This window comes from Rissa tridactyla, chromosome 7 (assembly GCF_028500815.1).
Source record: "Rissa tridactyla isolate bRisTri1 chromosome 7, bRisTri1.patW.cur.20221130, whole genome shotgun sequence".
In the NCBI taxonomy this organism is placed as follows: Eukaryota; Metazoa; Chordata; class Aves; order Charadriiformes; family Laridae; genus Rissa; species Rissa tridactyla.
This window is the reverse complement of record NC_071472.1, coordinates 7,808,298-7,831,102: the sequence shown is the minus strand read 5'-3', so window position 1 is coordinate 7,831,102 and position 22,805 is coordinate 7,808,298. Positions and strand designations below refer to the sequence as shown.

Genomic DNA, 22,805 nt, shown 5'->3' with positions numbered 1-22,805 from the left:
CATATATCCAGCTTTTTTGCTCCAACAGCATATGAAAAAAACAACAAACTGGAAGCTGGGAATCAACAAGGCACAAGATGAAAAATTAGTATTTAGATGAAAAGGAACTTCTTACAATACATTTAGAGACATATACAGGCCCAAGGCTTGAATGTATTTTAAAATCACTAGAGAGCACTGTGGTCCTTCAGGAGCCTTTAAGCAGCACAGGAACTCTTAAAAGTCGTTAGACAAACAAGTCACCAGAATGAGAGTCATAGCTGGTCTACCCATCTGTCAGACACTACCACTCTGCTGGCATGAATTTTATTTGTTCTCCAGTAGCAACATCAAAAAAAATCACTAAGTTGAAGCTTCCTTTGGTATTTAAGAGGGAGAAAGTATGTGCACATTCCTGTTTCTGGATATGGAGGGAGAGGCAATGGTGAGAGCACTGGTACTGTGGTCAGTGCCCTACAGACTCTGGCTGGTACTGTACAGATAAATGTAGCAACCAGGAAAACAAGAATTTCCCCTACCCCTTTGTGAAGGGTGTATAAAAAAAATACCAATAAAATTATTTATTCTTAGTGGAACCAAATTATTCAAAAAACATCCAATTTCAAATTTAATTAGAAATTTTAAAAACCTAAATCAATGCCTAAGTATATTTCAATCTGTTTAAATTAAGAAGTTAAATAACATTCAAGCAGCAAATTGGATTGCTGAAGTTTTGAAGAAAAGCAAAGTATTGAACTTAGAGAAATCAAAGCTGAACATATGGAAGCAGAATTTAACAAAATGCTAAACCAAGTTTGGCAGCTGTACTTTTGCATTTACATTTTCTTGCAAATGCATAAAACACTTCTTAATGTTAAAATATTAATTAGTTCAACAGCTACCTCACTTATAGCTAGGAAGCTTCCTGGGAGTTAAACAAGCAGAAAACCAAGTTTTCTTCTTCTCTTGTTGTTGAATAAAGCAAATGATCATGGTTAAGGTCTACTCCTTTAAAAAATGTTGAAAGATAAAATGAACAGAATTCTGTTTGCCATTTATTTTTGCCATCATTGCCCTCTTTCCTCATTTCTCCTTTCTGCATTCAGCACTATAAACATTAAGTTTGCAGGCATTTTAGCTAAATAACGTAAAAAAGAAAAAAGGCTCATTGGATCCTTATTTTAGTTCCCATATTCCTATGATAAAGTTAAATTTTGACTATCAGTAGCAACTACCCCTTGATTAAGTTTTTAAGATACGTTTTCAGTTGGATTTATCTGGTTACCACAAGGAAGGTTCCAAGCTACTACCTCATCTGCACATCTTGGCGCTCAAGTCACTTTCTGATACTCCCCAGACTACATGAAGATCAGCCTTCCTTATCCAGAAGTTTTAGAACAACATCTAGACATTACTATGAAATCAACTAAGTAATCTGTAGTAAAGCGTACTAAATATCCTTGTAATTCAGTGTAATAGGAGAGTTATTCTAATAACACCCAAGACTTCTAGTCTCTCTCTGATGAATTCAGGCTATTAAGTCTAAAGATAGAACGCTTAGGTCACAATGACCTTTTCAGTTATTTAGAGAATACTTAATCTAACTTACAAATTTTCTCAGTGCGCTAAATAGAATTTTAACAGTAATTACATCCTTATTTTGTAATGCATACCAGAAGTTTTCCAAAACTGTGTTCAACATGTTTTACAGAAGCTAATGAATACAAGATAGTTCAGAGTTGAGAAGTAACTGTATACGTTCAATTTCAGACATGCTGAAGTAATCTAATTTTCAGCAGACAAGCACTAGCTACTTTGCAAAAACCAGACCTCTCATTTTCAAAGGAAATGAATAACTACCATAATACAACAATGCAAAACTGGGAGGCGTAGGTCATGTTGACATCCAGAGGAACCTCAACAGGTTGGAGATACGGGCTGATAGGAACCTCATGAAGTTCAACAGGGAGAAGCGCTAAGTCCTGCACCTGGGGAGGAACAACCCCCTGCACCAATACATGCTGGAGGCCACCCAGCTGGAAAAAAGCTCAGCAGAAAAGGAGTTGGGGGTCCTGGCAGACACCAAGTCAAACATGAGCCAGCAATGTGCCTTTGCCACAAAGGTATCCTCAGTTACATTAGAAAAAGCATTGCCAGCAGGTTGAGGGAGGTGATCCTTCCCCTGTACTTCGCACTGGTGAGGCCACACCTACAGCGCTGGGTCCAGTTCTGGGCTCCTCCGTCCAAGAGAGACATGGATGTACTGGAAAGAGTGCAATGAGGGTCCATGAAGATGATTATAGGACTGGAGCATCTCTCCTATGAGGAAAGACTGACCGGGACTGTTCAGCCTAGTGACAAGAATGCTCAGGGAGGATCTTCTTAATGTACATGTATACCTGAAGGGAGGGTGCACAGAGGACGGTATCAGGCTCTTTTCTGTGGTGGCCAGTGACAGGACCAGAGGCAACGGGCACAAACTGAAACACAGGAGGTTCCCTCTGAACAACAGAAAATACTGGATTTTTTTTTACTACAAGGGTGACTGAGCACTGGCACAGGTTGCCCAGAGAGGTTGTGGGGTCTCCATCCTTGGAGATGGTCAAAAGCCATCTGGACATAATCCTGGGCACCTGGCTCTAGGTGGCCCTGCTCGAGCAGGGGGGTTGAACAAGTCTTTCTATAGAAGAACAACAAACTTTACTCACCCAATATCAGTCTTGTTCTGAATGATGCTAATATCATCTGGAGAGAGTTCTGGAATCCACTTCTCCATCTCATCAACCCAAGGGTATCTCAGAGATGAAGGCACTACAATTAAGAGAGGCCATTCATTTTTATAGTAATAGGAAATGGCAATTGCTTGAATTGTTTTACCTAGTCCCATCTGGGAAAAGAAAAGAACAGAAAAAAAAATTAAAAACAGAAGTCTGTGCTCAGAAAGCATATTCCATTCTGAAAAACCAAAAACATTTTTCAAAGACAGAACCAGATAAAGGAAGCAAAGCCAAAGAGCTAGTTAAACAGTAACTATCTATTTCAATTTCTCAATTTCTTACCATAAACCATCTTTTATGAAAGAAGATGCTTCTCTTTAAATGAACTAATAGATATGTCATATCTGGTTAGCTCATTAAAGCTAAAAGAGGTATTTCCATTCATTTCAGAACATTTTCTGTTCAGTGTCTTAGTAGGGTAGGCTACACAGATCAAACTCTTTAACTTGTTAAGCTACCAAAAACATTTTAAAAAGACTATTCAAAGTAAAGAAAAATATGGGGTGTCTTCTTAACATAAAAATGACAACATTGTCCTAAGATGCATGGGCAACAGAAGAACAAAGGAAGAACTATATGAAAAACTCTGCTTTTGACCCAGTAGGTCAACAAAAAGGAAGTACTGCTTCTGTTCACCATAGCTAACAGTTTCTCTTTATTCTGTAACACAGGACAGGAAGTCCACCTAGTGGAGAATTCAGATTTAAAGACAAGGTGAAGGGTAAAGACAGAATACATAGTTGCATATTTAACAATAAAGTACTTGCTTCATATTGTCAAAGTAGGAACGCTCTCATCTAATGAGTTATGACTATACATAGCAACAGATGAAAATAAGATCCAGAATTTAGGGGTTTGTTTAATAAAAAATATTTAATAAAAAAAAATAAACCCCCCAAGATTTTATCGAAGAATGAAGCTATTTTCTCTCCTGGTTCACATGGCAGGAGATAGTTTCAGATTCCTGTTAAGTGCTAAAGCAGAGACTGGCCTTAAAATACTCTGTTCAGGTTTTCCACAGAGTCCAGTGGTTATTTGAATTGATTTGCTGCTACCTAACTACTCACGGTACAGATGTAATGATATCACCAGGAAATTTCCCAGGTATAGATGAAAACAGAATGAATATTTCTACTATTACTAGAAAGAAAAATAATCAGAGAACTACTGTGATACTAAGTTTTCATTAAGAACTGCCAAGTTTTCATTAAAATTTTCCTGCAAGCCCTCCTTGTGTCTCCAATAGTGCTTGAGCCAGCTGAAAACAAATCCAAGAAAGCAAAAAAAAAAAAAAAAAGAATAAATTAATTTTTAGTTTGTTGCCACAGTTGTCTCCCTAACTCAGACTGCCCGGTCACTGGTGATGATCCAGGCACCTGAATTGAAGTGAGCAGGGAATAAAAGCCAAGTCTCTTGGCAGCAGCGCCATAACAATCTAGATCCAATATAGCTTATCACTAGTCTAGGTCTTAAAAATGTGAGAGACAAGAAAAAGCATAGAAAATATTATGGGTTTGTTTTTTGACTTAAACACATATTTCTCAATCATGGAGATAGATGACATGGAAAACCTGAAATTTTGGGGGAAAAAATTGTCTGTTCCCACTCCAACAAAGAAAGGCAACATGTTTTTAGAATACCTTTCGAAAAGATATTATTTTTGTACTTTAATCCCTACATCACATGCAAAGTAATTTTATGATCTCTAGTTTTCATACATAACTTCTTTTTGTATACAAGTTCACAATACTGATGCTTTCTTTTACCAGCATTTTCTTCTTATTTTAGAGATATGTCAACAAGCGCAAGATACACATGACTGCGCAATACTTCCACCAGTGCCAGACCTATTGTCATTATGAAATATACATTATTTACTTCAGAATAAATATATCTTGCAGTACTTTTTATTGCAAATGTAATTATACACAGTTTATTTTCTCATTCAAGGAAGGAAATAAGAAACCTCGTTTTAATAAACAAATAGCTACTGATGATATTTCGATTTTTCTCAAGCTTCCTTTTTCTCCTCCCCGAATGCTTTTATATTCTCCAAAGTTTCCAGAAATTTCACATTCTATGCTAAGATAGTTTATCTCCAGCTGTAATGAGATTTTTATACTATGAGGAGATGCTTAAATCCCAGTAATCAATCAATATCTCTCTCTCTCCCTCTTCCCCCCACTGTTTCAAGAAAACCCAAATTAGAATTGGGAGACTGTATCAATCCCTAAACATTACCTCTTTTTCAGTAAGGTTTTATACTGACAACACACCAAGAACATTATACTCTACTACAAAAATGCTTGATCTGCGGGAAGAAATGCTGGACTCAAATTTCCCTAATATGGAATAAAATATACATTTTCAAATGTATGAAAGTAATGAATTTCATCACTACTACTTGATCAGTGCATTTAAGAAAATTTGTTGTTGGAAGGTATATCTGTTCAAAATCCACCTCTTTGGGCCAGGAATGATTCCTAATCCATTAAAAATAGCTAACTATGCAACTACAAAGTGCTAAAAAAAAAAAAATCAACTTAGTTAATATTTTTAAGATTTAACAATACAGGAGATTTAACCTACCTAAATACAATTAAAAGTAACCTTCTAAGTTTTCTCAAAGATTCTTTTAAGCTTATGTCAGGCTTCATTTTTTTTACCTCCACTTAGATATTTTCAGAATCCTGCTGACTATCACAGAAATTAAACTTCTTTCATTACCAGCCTTTCTGCCCACACCTCTCAAACAAAAGAAGTCACATCTGCATGAAGTACATTAAAACAAGAAAAATGGTGTTAAAGGAACAGGGACATCACTTACCTCATCAGCAATCATACACCTAAATAAGAAAGAGGAGAGAGGAAAAAAGCAGAAATTAATAGTAAATATAACAGATATACCAATACTTATAAATTGTTTATTATAAATTTAAGTTATGGATTTACTGAATCAATGAAAGGAAAAGAGGCAGACTTCACTCCTACAGATATCAACTACAAAAAGTAAATTTGGTCTGAATTTGAAAACACATATGCCAATTATTCTAAAAACGTCTATTCAATTTGTTAGCATTACTGAAGAACATGCATTGTAAAATTGAATTGCTGCTTTGGTCTAGTACTATATTAACTGTAATCTTAAGAGACATTTTCAAGGCAGGAAGTGCATCTTCGATTTTATTGTCTTTCTGAAACAGCGATGTTTTTGCTGCTTCACAATTAAGGATATAAACGTCAGACTGATTTTAAAAAGCTGCTTTCCAGAGCTGTCACACTTGTTTTGAAATAGAAACAGACACTCCCTCTCCCCAACCCATTGTACTAGCAAAAGTATTAGAAAATGAAATTGGGTTTTTTTCCCCATTTTGGAGTCAGTTTATGCTACTCCATGTAAAGACAATGACAACTCCAAGTCCACAGTAAAAACTACTAAATTCTGTTCAGCATATTTACATTTTATAAACATTAAATGACATCTTTGATATTAATTTCTTATAGGCATCTTAAATTTAGTCTATTTCTGTTATTTTAGTACATACATTCTTAACTCAAGTAGGGTCTAGGGAACTTAAGTGTTTCTCGCCCACGTGAGCTTCTTCATCAAATCTTTGAGACTGGATGAAGGACAAAGGAAATTATCTGTTGGATATTTAGTTAAGCCATTAAATGGATGATGTTGCATCTTTCCAAATGTGTACCCTCAGCTATTTTAGAAACTCAGCTCTCAGCTATTTCATATACTTTTATCTCCACTACTTTACAAACTTTTACAAGCTGGAAAAAGACACCCACAAAACAAACAAAAAAACCCCACAAACCAACAAGCCTATCCAATTCAAAAGCATTATCTAAAGAGTTACAAGAGCTTGTTCTATGTCTAGTAATTTGTATATAAAATACATATCTTAAATTCACACACACTGACAAATTCAGAGGAAGGCACGAATCCAAGCAAAAACTGTGAAGATAAGAAAGAGGGGTAGAGACAACCTGCTCCCTTTAAGTCTTACAGCAAGATGATGACTTAAAGTTCTTCTGTCCTACAGCAGCCCTGGACTGCAGGAAGATACAGATTTACTAAGTATCTTCTGACCAGAATCAATGCCGGGAATTCCAAGGCAAGATCTGAAACAGGCACAAAGCAGTGAATTCACAAGAAAGTGAATTTCTGCAACTTCATAAGAATTGTCAGAGTTCGATAGCAATACCTGCTTGGGCTGCAGTTAAATAACTGGCAATTAGATGAATTCTCCAGCAACTACGTAATCTCAGAAGTTTTTCAAGCACTCTATAATTTTCTAAATTGTCAGAAAAAGCAAACTGGAGAATAACTCCCACCAGTCGGTATCATAGTGCCACACAAAGGGCATGGGATTAGTCAAACCATTGATCAAGAAATAGAGCAGCGAGTGCTGTTGGTTGAACTAAGTGACAGCAATAGACTGACAGCTCTATGCAGCCCATCACTTTGCTTGAAGATTTATAAATGTTTACTGACAGAAAAAAGTGACAAGTCTCAGAAATGATGAAATATTTCAAGCTCGGGAAGGGAACAGACTTGACAGGCCACTCTGCTTGTTTTCCCCCTGACTCAAGTACCCTTCTGCCTTGTGCTTTTCACTTACTGTCCCCCACAGCTTTCAGTCATGGACACAAACTCATCTTGATGAATTGCTCTGGATGAATTCTTCTTCACAGTCTGTTCCCAGCCACTGCATCTTGTAAGGAAACGGAAACTTCTCCTGCTCCTATGCCACATAACTAAACATGCACCCACTGCCCCATGTAACTCAAATGCAATGTTCCTTCCATGAAAAAATGGAAAAGATCTTGCAGGTCTCTATGTCTATAATAAATTTTAACACACCAAGATAGAAACATTCTGCATTTTGACACCAAAAATATTTTAAAGTAATACAGAAGTGCTTTTTTAGTGTTAAGTACTCTGAAGTTGGTGCAGCTACACAAAACCACAACAGAAGTAATCTTTTCTGCACAAAACCCAGCCACTAATGATTAATGCTTGTAGCAGCACCATCAACTTAGAGCTGTCATTATGTCTAATAATATGCATCTTGCCATGGGCCCAAAACAGACATTTCTGTGGTCAAAATAGACATCTCGGCAGAAAATGTACACTGGCACTTTTCAGACATGATGTGCAACACAAATATTTGATATTCTGAGAAATATGGTATACTGCTGTTTGCTCACTCAATCTGCCAGCATAAATTTCGACAGCCACCAATTTCATCTGTTTCTTCCAACTAACAGAATTCAAAATACATCTTATATAACTTCATTTTTTTGTAAGTAACAGACTATCTACTTGCAATAGCTTTGTAAACACACTCCCCACCCCAAGTTGTTAGGGATGGAGCAACGAAAACAAAGGAAGAAAACATAACAAAACAAACCCCCCAAGCCTGCACAGATTTACAGAGGAAAAAAGGCAGGAAGAGAATTATTTTTAGTGGCAACTCATGATTGTGGGGCCTTAATGTCTATGATTTCCAGCTTGGCAAAGACATTTATTTGCAGACAACTAATACACAATTCTAATTTTAAAATAATGTTTTCGCTCAAAGCCCGATTTTTTTTTTCATTTAATACTCATTGTTAATTGCTTGAACTGAAGTTTACAAAACAAGCCTTTCTTCTTGCAGATTCTTTCAGAGGCCAACTGCTTTCAGTACATTAATCATGTTTTTTAAAAACAGTTCAAAGCCTGAAATCAATTGGAATGCACAACAACCTAGTGTTGCAGTGTTTTTCAAGCTTCTTACACAAATGCAGAAAATTAGTAAGACTATAGCAGTTAGCTACTAAACAGAAGCATCTCAAGAATAAACCAAACACCTTCTTCAATAATATAGTACATTTAATATAAGGATATCAGAGCAAATGTACAAATATAGCAATAACCAAGAGTACACTGCATCCAAGTAGCATCTGTTAGTAAGGAAATGTGGTAAAGAGGACAGGGATACAAATGTTCCTTGCCAACTTCTGCTGACAAATAAAGTATTTCTCAGCATATCAACTTATATTTTCAGAGAACTGCATAAATAATGAAATGTTAATTGTGCCAGTTCAGACACACAGAAATCAAAGTGAGAATATATAAGACGCTATTGCACCATTCTTTGGCACATGTGAACTATTTGGAGCTTCATGCTTTTTTTTAGGATAACAAGGAAAAATTAAGAAATTCAGAGTGAATTACAAATTGCTCTGACAATTAGAAGCTGAACAGCAATTAAAATAAAAAGCCTTAACAATATGTCAACCACAGGAACAGACCTTTTTTCCATAAAACAGGATTATTTTTTTCATTAGAGTGAACTGTAGCCACTTGAACTTTGAGGATTTGAGTATCTGCTGAAGTTGTTCTGTTTTTCTTTTTGCACTGTTTTCAGACTGTGCTCATAGAATCTCATAGATGCTGCTATAGAGTATCTTCTGTTTTCATGTCTATTAACTGACATTTAATATGTCTGAAGTCAATTTTCTTAGGTAGTAGCAACAAAGTTGCTGGCTTTTAAATATAGAAACTCATCATTTTGTTGCTGGTAAATGAATGGAAGCACAGAGTAACTGCCATAATTTTATCCATAACATAACCACTCTTAAAAAGTAATCACAGTAAAGTGATCAACATGGTTTTATCTTCCTTGTTTCTGCAGTACCAATACAAATAGAGATTCCACAGAAACACCCATATGCTTAAAAGTTACACATCTATAATGATATTTTGCTATTTAGTTAAGTACTCATTCTCTTATCCCACCCAATGATGAAATAGCTTTGGATTTTCTTCCTATACTTGCAATATTTATATTTTTTTAATATACGTTTTTCAGTCATTTGAACATTTGACTACACACATCATAGATTGATATGAACCAGGTGCACAAAATAGTTTTTAAAGCTCCAGTTAAGAGTATCTGAATGTGTTAAGTCCGCTGTTATGATATCGTTAGCAACACAAATCACTGCTTTGAGCCATACTGTTCAAACTTGAATTCCTGAAGTGCTACAGTTCTGAAATTGCTGATTTATGCAAATTAATTAACAGCATTGACACACTTGATAAAAGTGTTGAGATGACACACAAGATGAGTTTATGATACAGGTAGAAGTTAATAAAACTAATGTAATTGGAAATTGAGGATATTCAAATTATTTTATGACTTACTGCATTTTAGAGCATTCATGCTCTGTAGTTTTCACAATTTTAGAATAAGAACCTTAAAGACTTAAAGATGCCTGCTTAATGTAGTTACAAAATACGAGAAGTCCAAAACTTTTTCATTAGACTCTAGGGCAATGAAAAATAGCTTATATTACTGCAAGGGAAATCATCGAGTGTTTCCAGTTTATAATCACAACAATTAGATCTGAAATGTAAAGAACTTCCCTGTCATTACAGGCCAGATCACAGAGAACTCATAAGATATCTAATAGTTGCACTAAGCTGTTAAAAAGCAATATTTTACATAATCTTAAAAATACACAACCTTTATTTAAGATGACCTTCAGTATGTTCTATATTATCGCAGTCAGACAAGCTGCCAACATGAATGTAAAGGTTCCATGCTGTCAAAGCACAAGAAACAGATCTTCAGCTACATTGGAGGGACAAACATGTATTTTTGTTTCATGTATTTTGACTGCAAGAAGACAGACTTCTTGTTCTCTGAAGTTCAATTAGTCATTTCCTCTCAACTGGTAGTTACCCAATCTGAGCTTCATCATTCATATCCCATCTGTTCATATGACAACTTAATAATAGCTCTATCCAAGAATATAAATCAGAGCTATGATACGCAGTTTCATATCCTGTTAAAAGCTCAGCCCACATGGTCAAAAGTTTCAGAAAAGCAGGGGGAAAAAAAATAATCATTTTAGATGTCTCGGTTACACTCACTCTCAGCAGCAAAGTCCAACCGTGCAAAAAGCAGCACAGTCAATGCCAAATTCTTTCAGATTCTTTCACATTTAATTTTTAAATGTTCCCCTTCTTCATAGTGAATTCTGTGGCTAGCATTTGACTCTCTCTCCATTTATCAAGGAAATCTTCTTTCTTTTCCTAACAGAAAGCATAGGAATCTCATTTGAGATGCATCGCACATGCTGCTACAATCTTCCTACTATTCATAACACTTTTGCAGTTGTAGGGATAGCAATGAGCTTCGGACACAGCAGTATCTTTCAGAAATAGAAGGGAGCCACATAGTCTGGTCTCCACTAGGATTTAACAACCCTTTCATTTCGAGATGTATTAGCTTTAAAATAAAATGACATTTTCCATTAAAATACAAACACAAAAAGCAAAACAGGAAGCTTTGTATAAGAATGTATCCTGGTAAGTGAATATGCATGCAGAGAAGAGAGCAAGAAGTCTACTGTGTTGGTTCTCCTCAGGTGCATGTAGGTCCAAAACCTTATTGTTGACCCCCACACAAAAGAGACCAAATGCAAGCACCTGAGGTTATACACAAACCACATCACTGTGTTTGAAGGCTTTTTCTAAATGTAAAGAATCATGTAATTTAAGGGACCACACAAAGCTGGATGAGTCAGAACCACAGAACCAGATAGTCATGAGTTAGCACGCATTGTCCCAACAGTCTTGTATCAAGCACCAAGCAAAGGTGCACTTACAGATTCTTACTACAGCAAACCTTGAAGAGAAACCAGAAGCTAACAAAAAACAGGTGAAGAAACTAAGGAAGAAGCCCAAAACATAGCCCTGTGAAAGTTCTGGTCAGGAAAGTTCTGCCTCTGGAAGGTTAGAAAGCATAATTTTTCAAACCTCAAAGAGCAAAGAAAGAGCTTCTGGTTGTGTTGATGTCAAGAAGGCTGGAACCAACTTCGCAAAGCAGAAGGAGAAGCAGGTCTTTGAAGTTTTATGCAGATGAGTTGATTGGAGAAGCAGAGGGAAACTAAGACTAAGCTCATGTGGCATGTTATATAGGCACATGAAAATAGTCTGCATCAGAGAGAAGTTAATACTAAAGCAGTTTCATAAAATGAGTCTGAGGGAAGGAAAATGGTTTAAATGAAAATAATTTCTACTTCTGTGCATCTGGGTTACATTCAGGTCACCCTTTTTGAAATGTTCGCAGTATTAATATAAGAAACTTTAACTGTATTGTTAGCTTGGTTAATTATGGCTACTTAGCAAGGTATCTTTGCAAAGACAAAGAATCTAATTTTGAACTTTGCTCTTACAAGAATACCGATTAACACCACCCTGGCACGTATCTAAGGTCTATATAACAAAGAACCCTACTAAGCCATACAGTCAGTGCTAGAGGTTTCTTGTAACTACAGACATACTTTGCAATAATATCCTCTCTAAACTGGACAGTTCTGCTTCCTTACATGGAGGATTGAAAGCTAAGGGGTATAGCAATCCAATACAACTATTGCTTGCTTGTGGGGATAATCTAACTTTTTGATTAATTTTCAACAGCTATTTATCCAGGGAAAAAAAAATAGTTAGAACTAAAAGCAGGTAGCTTTTTCAGAACAAACTCCTTCACTTTTAAATGCATTTTCCAAGGCAAACCGTCAAAGCAGTAGCACTTCTTTTCTTAAAACACTGAAAAATTTTGTTACTACTCAAAGAAATTAAAGCTGGTTTTGTTAATGCAGTCTTTGGAACATGTTGTACAGAGGAAGCTCGCATCTTTCTTTCACCAGTGTGGGTGTCCTGATATTCTTGGGATTCTCACCTACTCATGTGAGTCAGTTTTATATAACACTACAACATATAATTTACCTCCTACTCACAAGCCAACACTTTAGCACTAACATCTTAACCAAGGGTTATTTAAGGAATCTGAACTTAGTACATTTTTATATAAAACTGCGCAAGCAACCATTACATTTGCGTGTCAGTAATCACAGCACACAGTCCTAAAACTAGAACAAAGAAAGCTGACTTCCTTGGGAAAATAATCAAGGTTGTTTCACCAAAAATAGAGAACCAGAAGATTTAAACTAGATGATACCCTTGCTCTTGAACTACACTAGGTATTTTTAAAAAAAAACCTAAATAATAAAAACCAACCCTCAATCTAACGTAAGAAGCACTAAATTGCCACACCTGCAGTGTTAATGATTCTCTAAAGGAGTGTACAGGAGAATGGTTGTACTGTCTTATGCTTTTCTCCAACAGTCCCCAACATGTAACTGAAAAAAACATCTAAAACGCTTTATTAAGATTTGAAAGCTGTGAAAGCAGATTTGCCAACATCTTCTAGTATTTTACCTTTGACAAATACGTGTGGAATAACATATATCAAAGTGGTTAATTTGAGGGTTAAGCTCAGATAATTCAAGAGGTTTTTAGAATGTATTAATTGAACTGTTAACTGATAAAAATTCTAGTCAAGAAAACACCTGATAGTGATAGTGAAAACTTTACCTATTCAGTCGCTGGCTTCAGAGACAAACTGGTTTCACTAGCTGACTCAATGCAAGAAAAACTGACTTCAGTTAATTGGAACAGTTGGAATAAAATCAACTAATTTCAGCTACTGACAAGCTAGGCTACAAACCTTAACCTCGGTATTAATTGGCATGACTAAAATACCTGTGATCAATAGTAGCTCTTCCTCAGTATGTAGTCTAATGACTTTCAATGAAATTTAGGTATTTCTCATTACATTTCCATTAAATTCCTCTTTCCCAAGTGGCCTGCACTACAAGAGCTGCAGAAGAACTGCTCTCTTCATGTCTTCCTCCTTTAAAGGTAGCTGAATCAGGCAACAGGGAAAAGAATTACCTAGAAAAGTATCTCATCACTAGTCCCTCCATTTTCAATATTCCTAGATTCAATGTCTTTTCCCTCCAGTACCCCAAGCTCTCAAACCCAGTGGTTAGTTTTCTCCTACATGTAGCTCCTTCTCCATACCAATACTTCAAAATACTTTTGAACCTTCCAAATACTTCAAAAGCAACCATCCATTCAATTGTTGATAGAATATCCCACTTCTTTTCTGATATATACCTCTGAACTAAGCAATTCTGCTGATCTTTTCTACATTGCTTTATCTCTTCTACTCTAACTTGGCCCTGCTTCAACACAGTAAAAAGACACCATAAAGCATGTGGATTTCAATTGTTTACCCAGCTACATTTGGGGTAGTTTTCTGCCCATGTTCTTCCTCTCCTTCCAACTTCCATTAAGTCAGCCAGAATTCGACTCATACTTGTTTAAGACCTTCCTTTTTCCTCACTCGCATTAAAGCGGCTTTGTCTCAGATACTCAAAACTGATCACTTTCATTCTGCCCTCTCCCTGATGCTTATAGTTAAACACACTGATTTTTCATTGTGGATTCTCCCGCTGCAAACTTTCATTGCACACGGCTAACACTAAACTAATTTCTCTTCTTTATTTCACTTGGTTCTTCTCTTCCATTAAAACAGATTGTGCCCTGCATTTCTAAAAATCTGTATTTTCTTCTCTATTCCTGCTGCTAAAAGTCCACATTTAAGCCCAGGTAATTTCTTGGATTACTACCACTGCTTTTTTCTGTTCTTAAATCTTTTTTTTTAACCCCACACAGTTCCTCTCCTGAATAACATTCTGCATTCGCTTACTGACAATGCGTTTTTTGTTCCATTTGAATTGCGTCCCAGTTCCTCCAGCATCACTTCCAAACAAGCCTCCCTGGCCATGAAAGCTGTGCAGAATTTGGCTCAATTTCTCATTCATACTTCCTGCATCTGAACCTCATTCTGTAAGCTAGCATCTTCATTTAATCATATCTCTCTCTCTCTCCTTTGGCACTTCTCAGATGTGAAATGTACTCTAAAACATTACAAACCAACATCTTTAAAAAAAGAAACCTTTCTTTAAAAACACAGTACTCATAGAGCTACTCCATATTTAATTGCTGAAATGTATTAACTGTTTGATCCTCTAAGTGTTCATTAAATAGCCATTCCACTCTTTTTGCCCAATAATTACTTTTCAGCTTTGTTTTCTAAGCCTGGAAACAACTGCTTATCTATTAATGATGCAGGGTTTAAGGACTCACATTTATCACAAAATTATAACCGTTTCATATATCTAAAATTAGTTGCTGAATATCTTGGAATAAAAGAAGAATTCTTTCTTACTCTAGCAAGAGACTTATGCCTTGTTTCAAACACCTCTTTCAGCCTATCTAACTACAATCTACTGAGACTAGAGATAGAAATCACATTAATAAAACTTGCAATTATTTTTATTCCCAGTTCTCTCTGATCTGAAGATCTACAAATAATCAAGACACTTGTTGATGGCACTTGATGCTTCAAGTCACCAAGTACAAATTAAAATAAAAATGAAACATTCATAGAAATATTCCTAGACACAACTAAAAAAAAAATCCAAAAAACCCCAAAATCAAATGCGAATGGAATTTCATTTTCTAACATGCAAATTTAATTAATTCGGCTTCTATCAAAGTCAGTGTGACAAAACCAGAGAGAATAAGTAGATCTCCCAAAAGAGACTATAATTAACTTCATCTTGTCTGTTTTTGAATTTATCTTCTTTATGTTAAATTCTGAACTCTCCATCTTAAGATCAAATTGGTCACAAGTTTAGTAACAAGAATTCGGATTAACTCCAATCTCACAACAATGATACTACAACAATTGTAGTCATTAAAGGATATCTTGTTTCATACCTGCACCATCCTTATCTGCAGCATATAAGAACAATAATTGTCATTATGCGCTTAAAATTAAATAGTCAGAACGATCACTAAGATTTTCAGCAACTTATTCAAAACAAAATGGCTCACTATGAATAAAACTTGAAAAAAAAGATGTTGATCTGAGCCTCTGTTTTTCTGGTTTACTTTGAGGAAGGGGGAGGAATTAATTTCTATGAAAACTGATAAAGTTTTGAACTAAAAATCTGTTTTAATTAACAAAGAATTAACTATGCATTTCTCCTGTGTAGCTTGCCAGAGATCAGAGACATAGTCAGTGGAAAAAAAGAAAGTACTATTTTGAAGTGCAGCCAACTGACTTGTTATTATAATAGGGGACACTCGCACTCCATTCTCTAATGAGCTCACTATCATAATGATTCTCTGTAGCCTGCTATCCAAAACAACATTAACCACTATACAACTTTTTCTTACTCTAGAAAATGACTGCCTAACAAAACAAATACCCTTTCATTAAAACTGATAGCTCCTAATGCCAGATACGAACTCTGCGTATCATGTTATTGCCATCCAATGCCATTTATCGCTTTTTCACTGTGTCCATACTCTATAAACAACATTAAACCAGCATGTATGGGAAACTCAAAATCACATGCTCCAGAACATATAAATATAACTAATATAAATATAAATAATATATATATATAATATATATAAAAATAATAAATATAGTATTACCTCTAAAACTTACAAAGGTACCATTAAAAAGCAAAAGTTATCTATAAATACAGATCCTGGTAAAGGTATCAATAAGCATTTCAATATTTAGATAAACTTATATCAAACAATCTTTTATTTTTTTGCCAAAAAATAGACGTTACAATGTTAATGCACTTGAACCTCATGTAAGAAAGTGAGAAGAAAACGCAGCAGGAAACTAGATTACGCTGGTAAAATGGTTTGAGCATACAATTATAATGGAAAAGCTTATTTCATGAGTGGTAAATATCTCCAAGTCCTCTTTTGCATCCACAAGCAAGATGGCTTAAACAAATTGTTCTGCCAACATTTCTAGAAAAAAAATCTGTGTGTCTGAAGGCATTTTTTTCAGATACTGTCAACAAGGCAAGCAATGCTAAATAATGATGTTTGCAAATCACATCTTGACATTTGTTATGAAACTTGACAAAGCATTTCATGATATGGTTTGTACATGTCACCCAGTAGCAAGAGAGCTAACTTTCAAACACTAGCACGCCTCTGACTTGTACAGTATATTCAGGTAAGTAAATTGTTTGTAATACAAGACAGATATCGCACACTTCTATGAAGAGATGATATAAAACAGGAATACATTCTAGAAAGAGATTGTGAGTTTCCAAGTACTATGTTAGTGAACAGTAACAGTAAAAATCATTAATATCAAAAGAGAGATGTGAGCTTAAAAGACATCGAATATAATCCTTATCAATATAATCAAACCATTTGCCCATATATCTCTGCATCTTGCATATTTTGCCCAAACTTCTATCACTTTTTCCAGAGTATTGTGCTTTGACACTGCTGCCTCCTCTTCACTAACACCTGACCATTGGCTGCCGACTTGTCAGTATTGTTTAGGCCTTCGTTCTCAAGTCAGCCTCCTCCTGCATACTTCATAGATTTTTACATGGAAGAATGAAACAGGCCTGAAAATTACACTCTGTATCTCAGAACAACTAAACTCAATAAGCAGGATGACATCTTTACTTTAAGATTTTCAGTTTATGCCTCTTCACTTGTGATTGGGCTACCCTGTACGCTTACGAAATGGGAATTTGTCCACATCTGCCCAACTATGACTAATAACCAGCATGTAGAGAGCAACAGAGAGAACTGCTCACCTCCACCTCCTAACAGCGTACACACAACTGACCCTAACAACACTGAATATTCCCTAACCTCATTGCTAAGAGTTTATATTCCTGGAAGGGGTAAGTTTGTTGCTCTCTATTTAAAAAACAGTTTAAAGCACATGTAAACAAATAAATACCTATTTATGCTGTTTTTTAAAGTAACTTACAGATTTCCTGAAAGAAAAGCTTAAAAAATAAAATAAGTTTCTAGCACAAAATTTGTGTGCACCCATCTTTTCTGCACATTAATGTTTGAGGTTATAAATAAAGACCAAACAATGTTTCCATCCCTAGGTCCATATTCCCAAATGCACTTCTAAAGAATAATCTCTAGTAAGGAATAAGCAGCCATGCATTTATTTACCTTTAAGGCTGAACTATCACTATATAAGTTATTTACCATATATTGAACTATACACTGTCTCGTTGTCCCTAGAATGACTATTTCCTAGAAAAGTGTTAGGCAGACTCTGTAAGTCTAGACAATGCCTTTGGAGCACCTACTGAAAAATCCTTTGATTCATTTACTAATAAATCAAAAACACAAATCACAACGGCATAGTTATTTTATGCTTAGGGAAAAGGGAAAGGAATTAATAGGTTACCCCCAGCCCCTTCCATGCAAGAAATAAGTTTGTTCTAATAATAAGTCTCTTTTCATGCTGGGTGCTTGTCTAACTTAAGATAATATTAATTGAATCTCTTCAACCAACAATAAAGCACTTTTTCTACACCAGTTTCCTGCCACTACAGCAAAGCATGGATTAAATGACTGCAAAGGGAGTGCATAGCCTGAGGCAGGGAAGACAGAACAGCTGAGATGCACATACTGCTGAGTTCAAGTCCTATGTTTATATTTTTAAAACCAGAAAAGATACTTTTATGGAAAAGTACCAGACCCTGCTAAAATACACCACTGGGAATACTGAAAGAAGGCTTAAATCATTATGGAGTACACAAAAGGGAAAGACTTGTGTGAGCCAAGGGCTGACAAACTAATAAGAAAATTCAGCTACAAGCAGCAGAGGCTCTTGTTCTCTGTTTTGGGACAGAAAGAAAATTAGATCTGCCTGAGCGAGGAACAGATTTAAAAAAAATACTCCTCAGGAAAGTTTGACTTAATGAGTTTTACTTCATATAGAGGCTGTCTGAGCGAGTGCATGCAATTCCTCAATTTGACACAGCTACCATACAGAATTGCTACACCAGGGAATGAGATTTCTTGCAATCAAGATGAAAACACTTTCATACACCTGCCACAATAAAACCATAAATGCCATATTACTCAACAGTATTTTGTTAATGAAGGGTTTCAAAAAAGAAAAGAACATAGAGCCCATAACCCTAATGAAAATAATACAATTCCCTCCTTGACAGAGGATCATTAGCCAAGCTATTCCAAACCTTTTTAGATACTTATTGCAGCCAATTGTTATTTCTCAAACAAAAAGAAAAAAGAAATATCTGATTAAAATTTATCTAGTCCTACAGTTAACCTGCTTCCTGATGAACTCTATATTTTATAATCTGCTGCAAAAGATTATGCTACTTTGAAACACATCCACTAACCTATACTAATTAACATTAAAGAAACTATACATATTTAACATCTTCTGTTATTTCATTATTTGAATATGCAAAGAGAACTCAATTGCACGCTATATAAACCTCACTTCCCCTTATTAGAATCAGATCAACTGAAATATGGTAGCCAAGGGCTTTAGATTTATTAAGTTCAACTCTAATATAGACTTTGCTGTCTGTTTTATCAAAGTCTTAGCGATCCATTAAAACTGCATGCACTCATTCTCACTGTCACACTGTGCAGCAGGAAAGTGCCTAATATGACCAGTGGTCACTGAGAAGTTAATGCCAATGCAGCGTAAAGCTTTTTATATCTCAGGCTTGCACATTAATGGCTGGGCTCATTTTTCTACTCTACCACCTAGTCTGGCTTGTTTCATTCCCTGAAGACAGCAATGTTATAAATGCCAAAGATTTTTGGCCAAATTAAGAGAATTAAAGTGAAAATCTTCAGAGGAAATTTTAATTGATCAAGAGTTCCATATAATTGCAAGAACTGATTATAAACATTTCCTATCCAACTTTAGAGAAAGTTGGAGAGAGATACATGTTTCTTTTCTCCTGCAAAAAATCACAAACATTAGCAAGCAACCCGCTTAGACCCTTAGCCTCTTGTTCTGAGCAAGATGATGAAGTGATCAGAAACTAACTTTGTCCTTCTTTAAAAGCTAAGCAAAAATAATTTAATTTGTGCCAGACCTCTAAAACGTCATTACTTTCCAAAAGAACAACATACTAGTTTCATGGTTTTAGGTTGAATCGGCCTAAATTTTCTAAAATTTATAAATGTGGAAATAGCATTTCCCTTCCCTCTTCTTTGCCCCTGTAACTCAGTAACAGGCTCTTACTCAGCAAAATATTTCCAGCCTCTGCTGCATAAACTATTTTTCTGATTTATCAGGAACTTAATTGTTGAATGCCTGCTCGATCAGTTGCTGCACTTTCTAACTGAGCACTCTGCAAGGCTTCTGCTCTGCTCTTGCAGCTCAGTGAGTTCCAGAACACCCTGATTACATGCCAGAATTGTACCAAGTTTAAAATAGAATACCACACAGATGCATCAAGATCTGTTAGTCATTCTCTTAACAGCTCAACCATGCCATTAAGAACTAAAGAAACAAATGTGAATTAACTTATTTTAAGAAGTCTCTATTAACATGACAAAAAGGATGGTCCTACTGATATCAGTCTCCTCTTACGTGAGGAGATCTTTGATACTACAATCGTCTTTTGCATAATGCGTTATTAAACATTTCTTCAACCTCTGGGGAAAAAAACAAAACAACCCCCCATTTTAAACCACATTATCTTATAGTTTACAAAAAAATTCTATAATATAACTCACCTAAGAGCTGCTGGTATTGCACAGTCTTTCTAAAAATCAATTTACGTTTACCTAAAATAATTATTTTTAGCATATGATAAAATAAGGATTGTACCTGCCACTTCTCTGAAGTGCAAACATGATGCCTTTCTCCTGAAAAGGAAGCAGTTTCTTTCTCAGTCTTTCAGGTAGAAAGGACAGCTTAGCTTCAACATTTTCTGAATAAGAAGCTTCAAGTGTAGGTGTTTCTTGGAACATACTAGCCATGTTGAACCTGAGGGAAACAAAACCAAAAAAAGACGTCTTACTTAAAAGACAGGTCTGCAATATGTTACAGAATAAAGCTTCATAGAACTATAATAATCACTCCATCTTGAAATATTCAATATCTACACAACTCTTCTCAAGTCTTGAAATTCTCCCTGGAAAGCATAAAATAATGCAGATGATGGAAGAAGAGCCCAACACCTCCATATCAATAAAATAGTCTAACTATTCCAGTACGAACAGGTCAGCATGTATCACTTCCTCAATGCTATGAAATAGTTATTTAAGAAAGTTCCCTATTCATGGATGACAGTTATTGGCCATTCAAATACAGCTAAATTGTAGACCTTGAAATATAACTCTTTTAGTAAACATTTTTCAGAAAGTTAGAGAAAAAAGGTTATTTAACCTTCTGACGATGGAACTAAAGTCCTCTAGATTTTTTAATCCTAAGAATCAAATGAGGAACTTTATTCCCCTCAGAAAGGAACAATCTTAAACTGCAGAATTAATAAATGAAAATTCTCACACTGTGCTTCAGAAATGAAGAAAACAACAAATGTTTACACCAAAGCATTACCTAATTAATTTGGATTCATGGCCTGTGTGAGCAGCAAGATTACCTTAATGATCATAGGAATAAAGAATATGAGCCCAAATATGCTTCCTGCATTGTTAACAGTAGATATTGTATCACCAGGTTTGATAGCAAAATTCTGAACATGTTGTACTCAGATTTTTTTGATACTGACATATTTCTGAAGCAACTTGGAAGAAGTCAGATATGATTTGGCAGAATAAACCATTACATTTACAAGAAGAAATATGCTGAGCTAAATGGTCATTCACTTCAAGGACCTGCAGGACTAAGTAACCTGGTTTTTTACACTGAATGGTTACAAAGTAAGATAGTCCTGGCGACAATGCAAATGGTTAAAGTAATAACTTTAATGCTTAATAAAGCATGACCGTGCAAAAACAACTTTCCTTCTAATGTCATGGAGCACAGGTGAGGACGTAAAACAAATTGATTCAGATAAAATTACATGCCACAGTGAAAGAACAGCACCTCTGTATTCCTAATGAATTCCATTTATGAAATTTTAGATACAAAACTTAATATACACCGTTTCAGCTGAAGTTACATTCTCTTCAGCAAAGAGAATCTAGCTGTAACTGCACTACATATATCTATAGCCTACGTTGAAAGAGCCTGGGCTTTTGTTCTGGCGTAACTATACAAACACCTGCTAACACTCCATCTTCCACGGGCCTGCGTTACAGTAAACCTGAGAAACCCTTCCTCTGGGATGAGAGGGGGGGAGTTCCTCCTGGAGGTTTTCCAAGAGGGCGGGAAGCGCCTGGCGCCGGGAGCCCCTCTCCATGGTGCTCAGCCGGCGGGGCCCGGCCCCTGGCCGTGGTGCTGCACGGGGCGGGGCGGGGACGCGGGACCCCCCCTCCCGCCAACACCGCCCACAGGGACGAGTCGGCCCCCTCCTGCCTTGTTTGACAACTAACATTGTCTTAAAATCAGGGAGAGCCAAGGAAAACGGGAAAGAATAGAGGGATAGTGAGCACTGCAAAAATAAGTTATCAGGAATTTGCCACTTCTGGAGAAAAAAAAAAAAATTGTCAATGCCAGTGCTGTTGACAAAAGTGTTTGTAACTGGACAAAAAAAATCCCAAACCAAATGAAAAAAGGACCACACACCCTAAAAATACCAAAACAAAACAACAAAAAAGGACCGATTGTTCTGGAGATCCACTACACTGTTGTAGAACCCTAGAAAAATGAGGATTTTGGACTACCCTGTCACTGGCATCACCAGTCAGGATAATGACATTCCAACAGACGGAAAATGAGTAAGTACTTTTTTTGGTTATATGATGAATTTTAGACATACCTCTCAAGATACGCATCACAGACATTCAGAGAAATGGAAAGAAAATGCTGCAGACGAACCTACTGTCAACTTTGAGATTGTCATTGTCAAAGTATTGAACATGGTAACATTGAAGAACTTCTGTGAATACCTTCTTGAGCATCTCGTACCACTTCTACAATGAAGTGGTGTGTAACCACAACCATTTTGCTGGACAATGAGGGGGAAAAAAGTGAATTTAAATTTAAATTTGAATTTAAATTTAAAATATCAAGCAACACTCAAAGTTGAGGCATAAGAGTTCTATTTAGCATTGCTATGGGGTTTTTTTCTGTTTTGTATTAAATTACTTAGCTGCTAGAGAATCTATTTTAAGAAGCATGTTCTTGAGGAGTTATCCTTTGTCCT

At 35.9% G+C, this 22,805-nt stretch overlaps 1 protein-coding gene across 4 annotated transcripts in view; it reads right to left on the bottom strand.

Annotated features, from left to right (window-relative positions):
- ZRANB3 (zinc finger RANBP2-type containing 3) overlaps nt 1-22,805 on the bottom strand; it is a 49,436-nt gene that overhangs the window by 22,606 nt on the left and 4,025 nt on the right. For 2 of the 4 annotated variants that reach the window (XM_054207976.1, XM_054207975.1), the window contains exons 2-4: nt 20,363-20,521; nt 5,584-5,602; nt 2,688-2,866 (exon numbers count right to left, since the gene is read on the bottom strand). In XM_054207976.1, coding sequence (XP_054063951.1) covers nt 2,688-2,866; nt 5,584-5,602; nt 20,363-20,514 — 350 coding nt within the window. In that variant the 5' untranslated portion in view covers nt 20,515-20,521. Of the gene's footprint in view, nt 1-2,687; nt 2,867-5,583; nt 5,603-20,362; nt 20,522-22,805 lie in introns of those variants that run through there. The other 2 variants (XM_054207978.1, XM_054207977.1) reach the window with 2 other exon arrangements.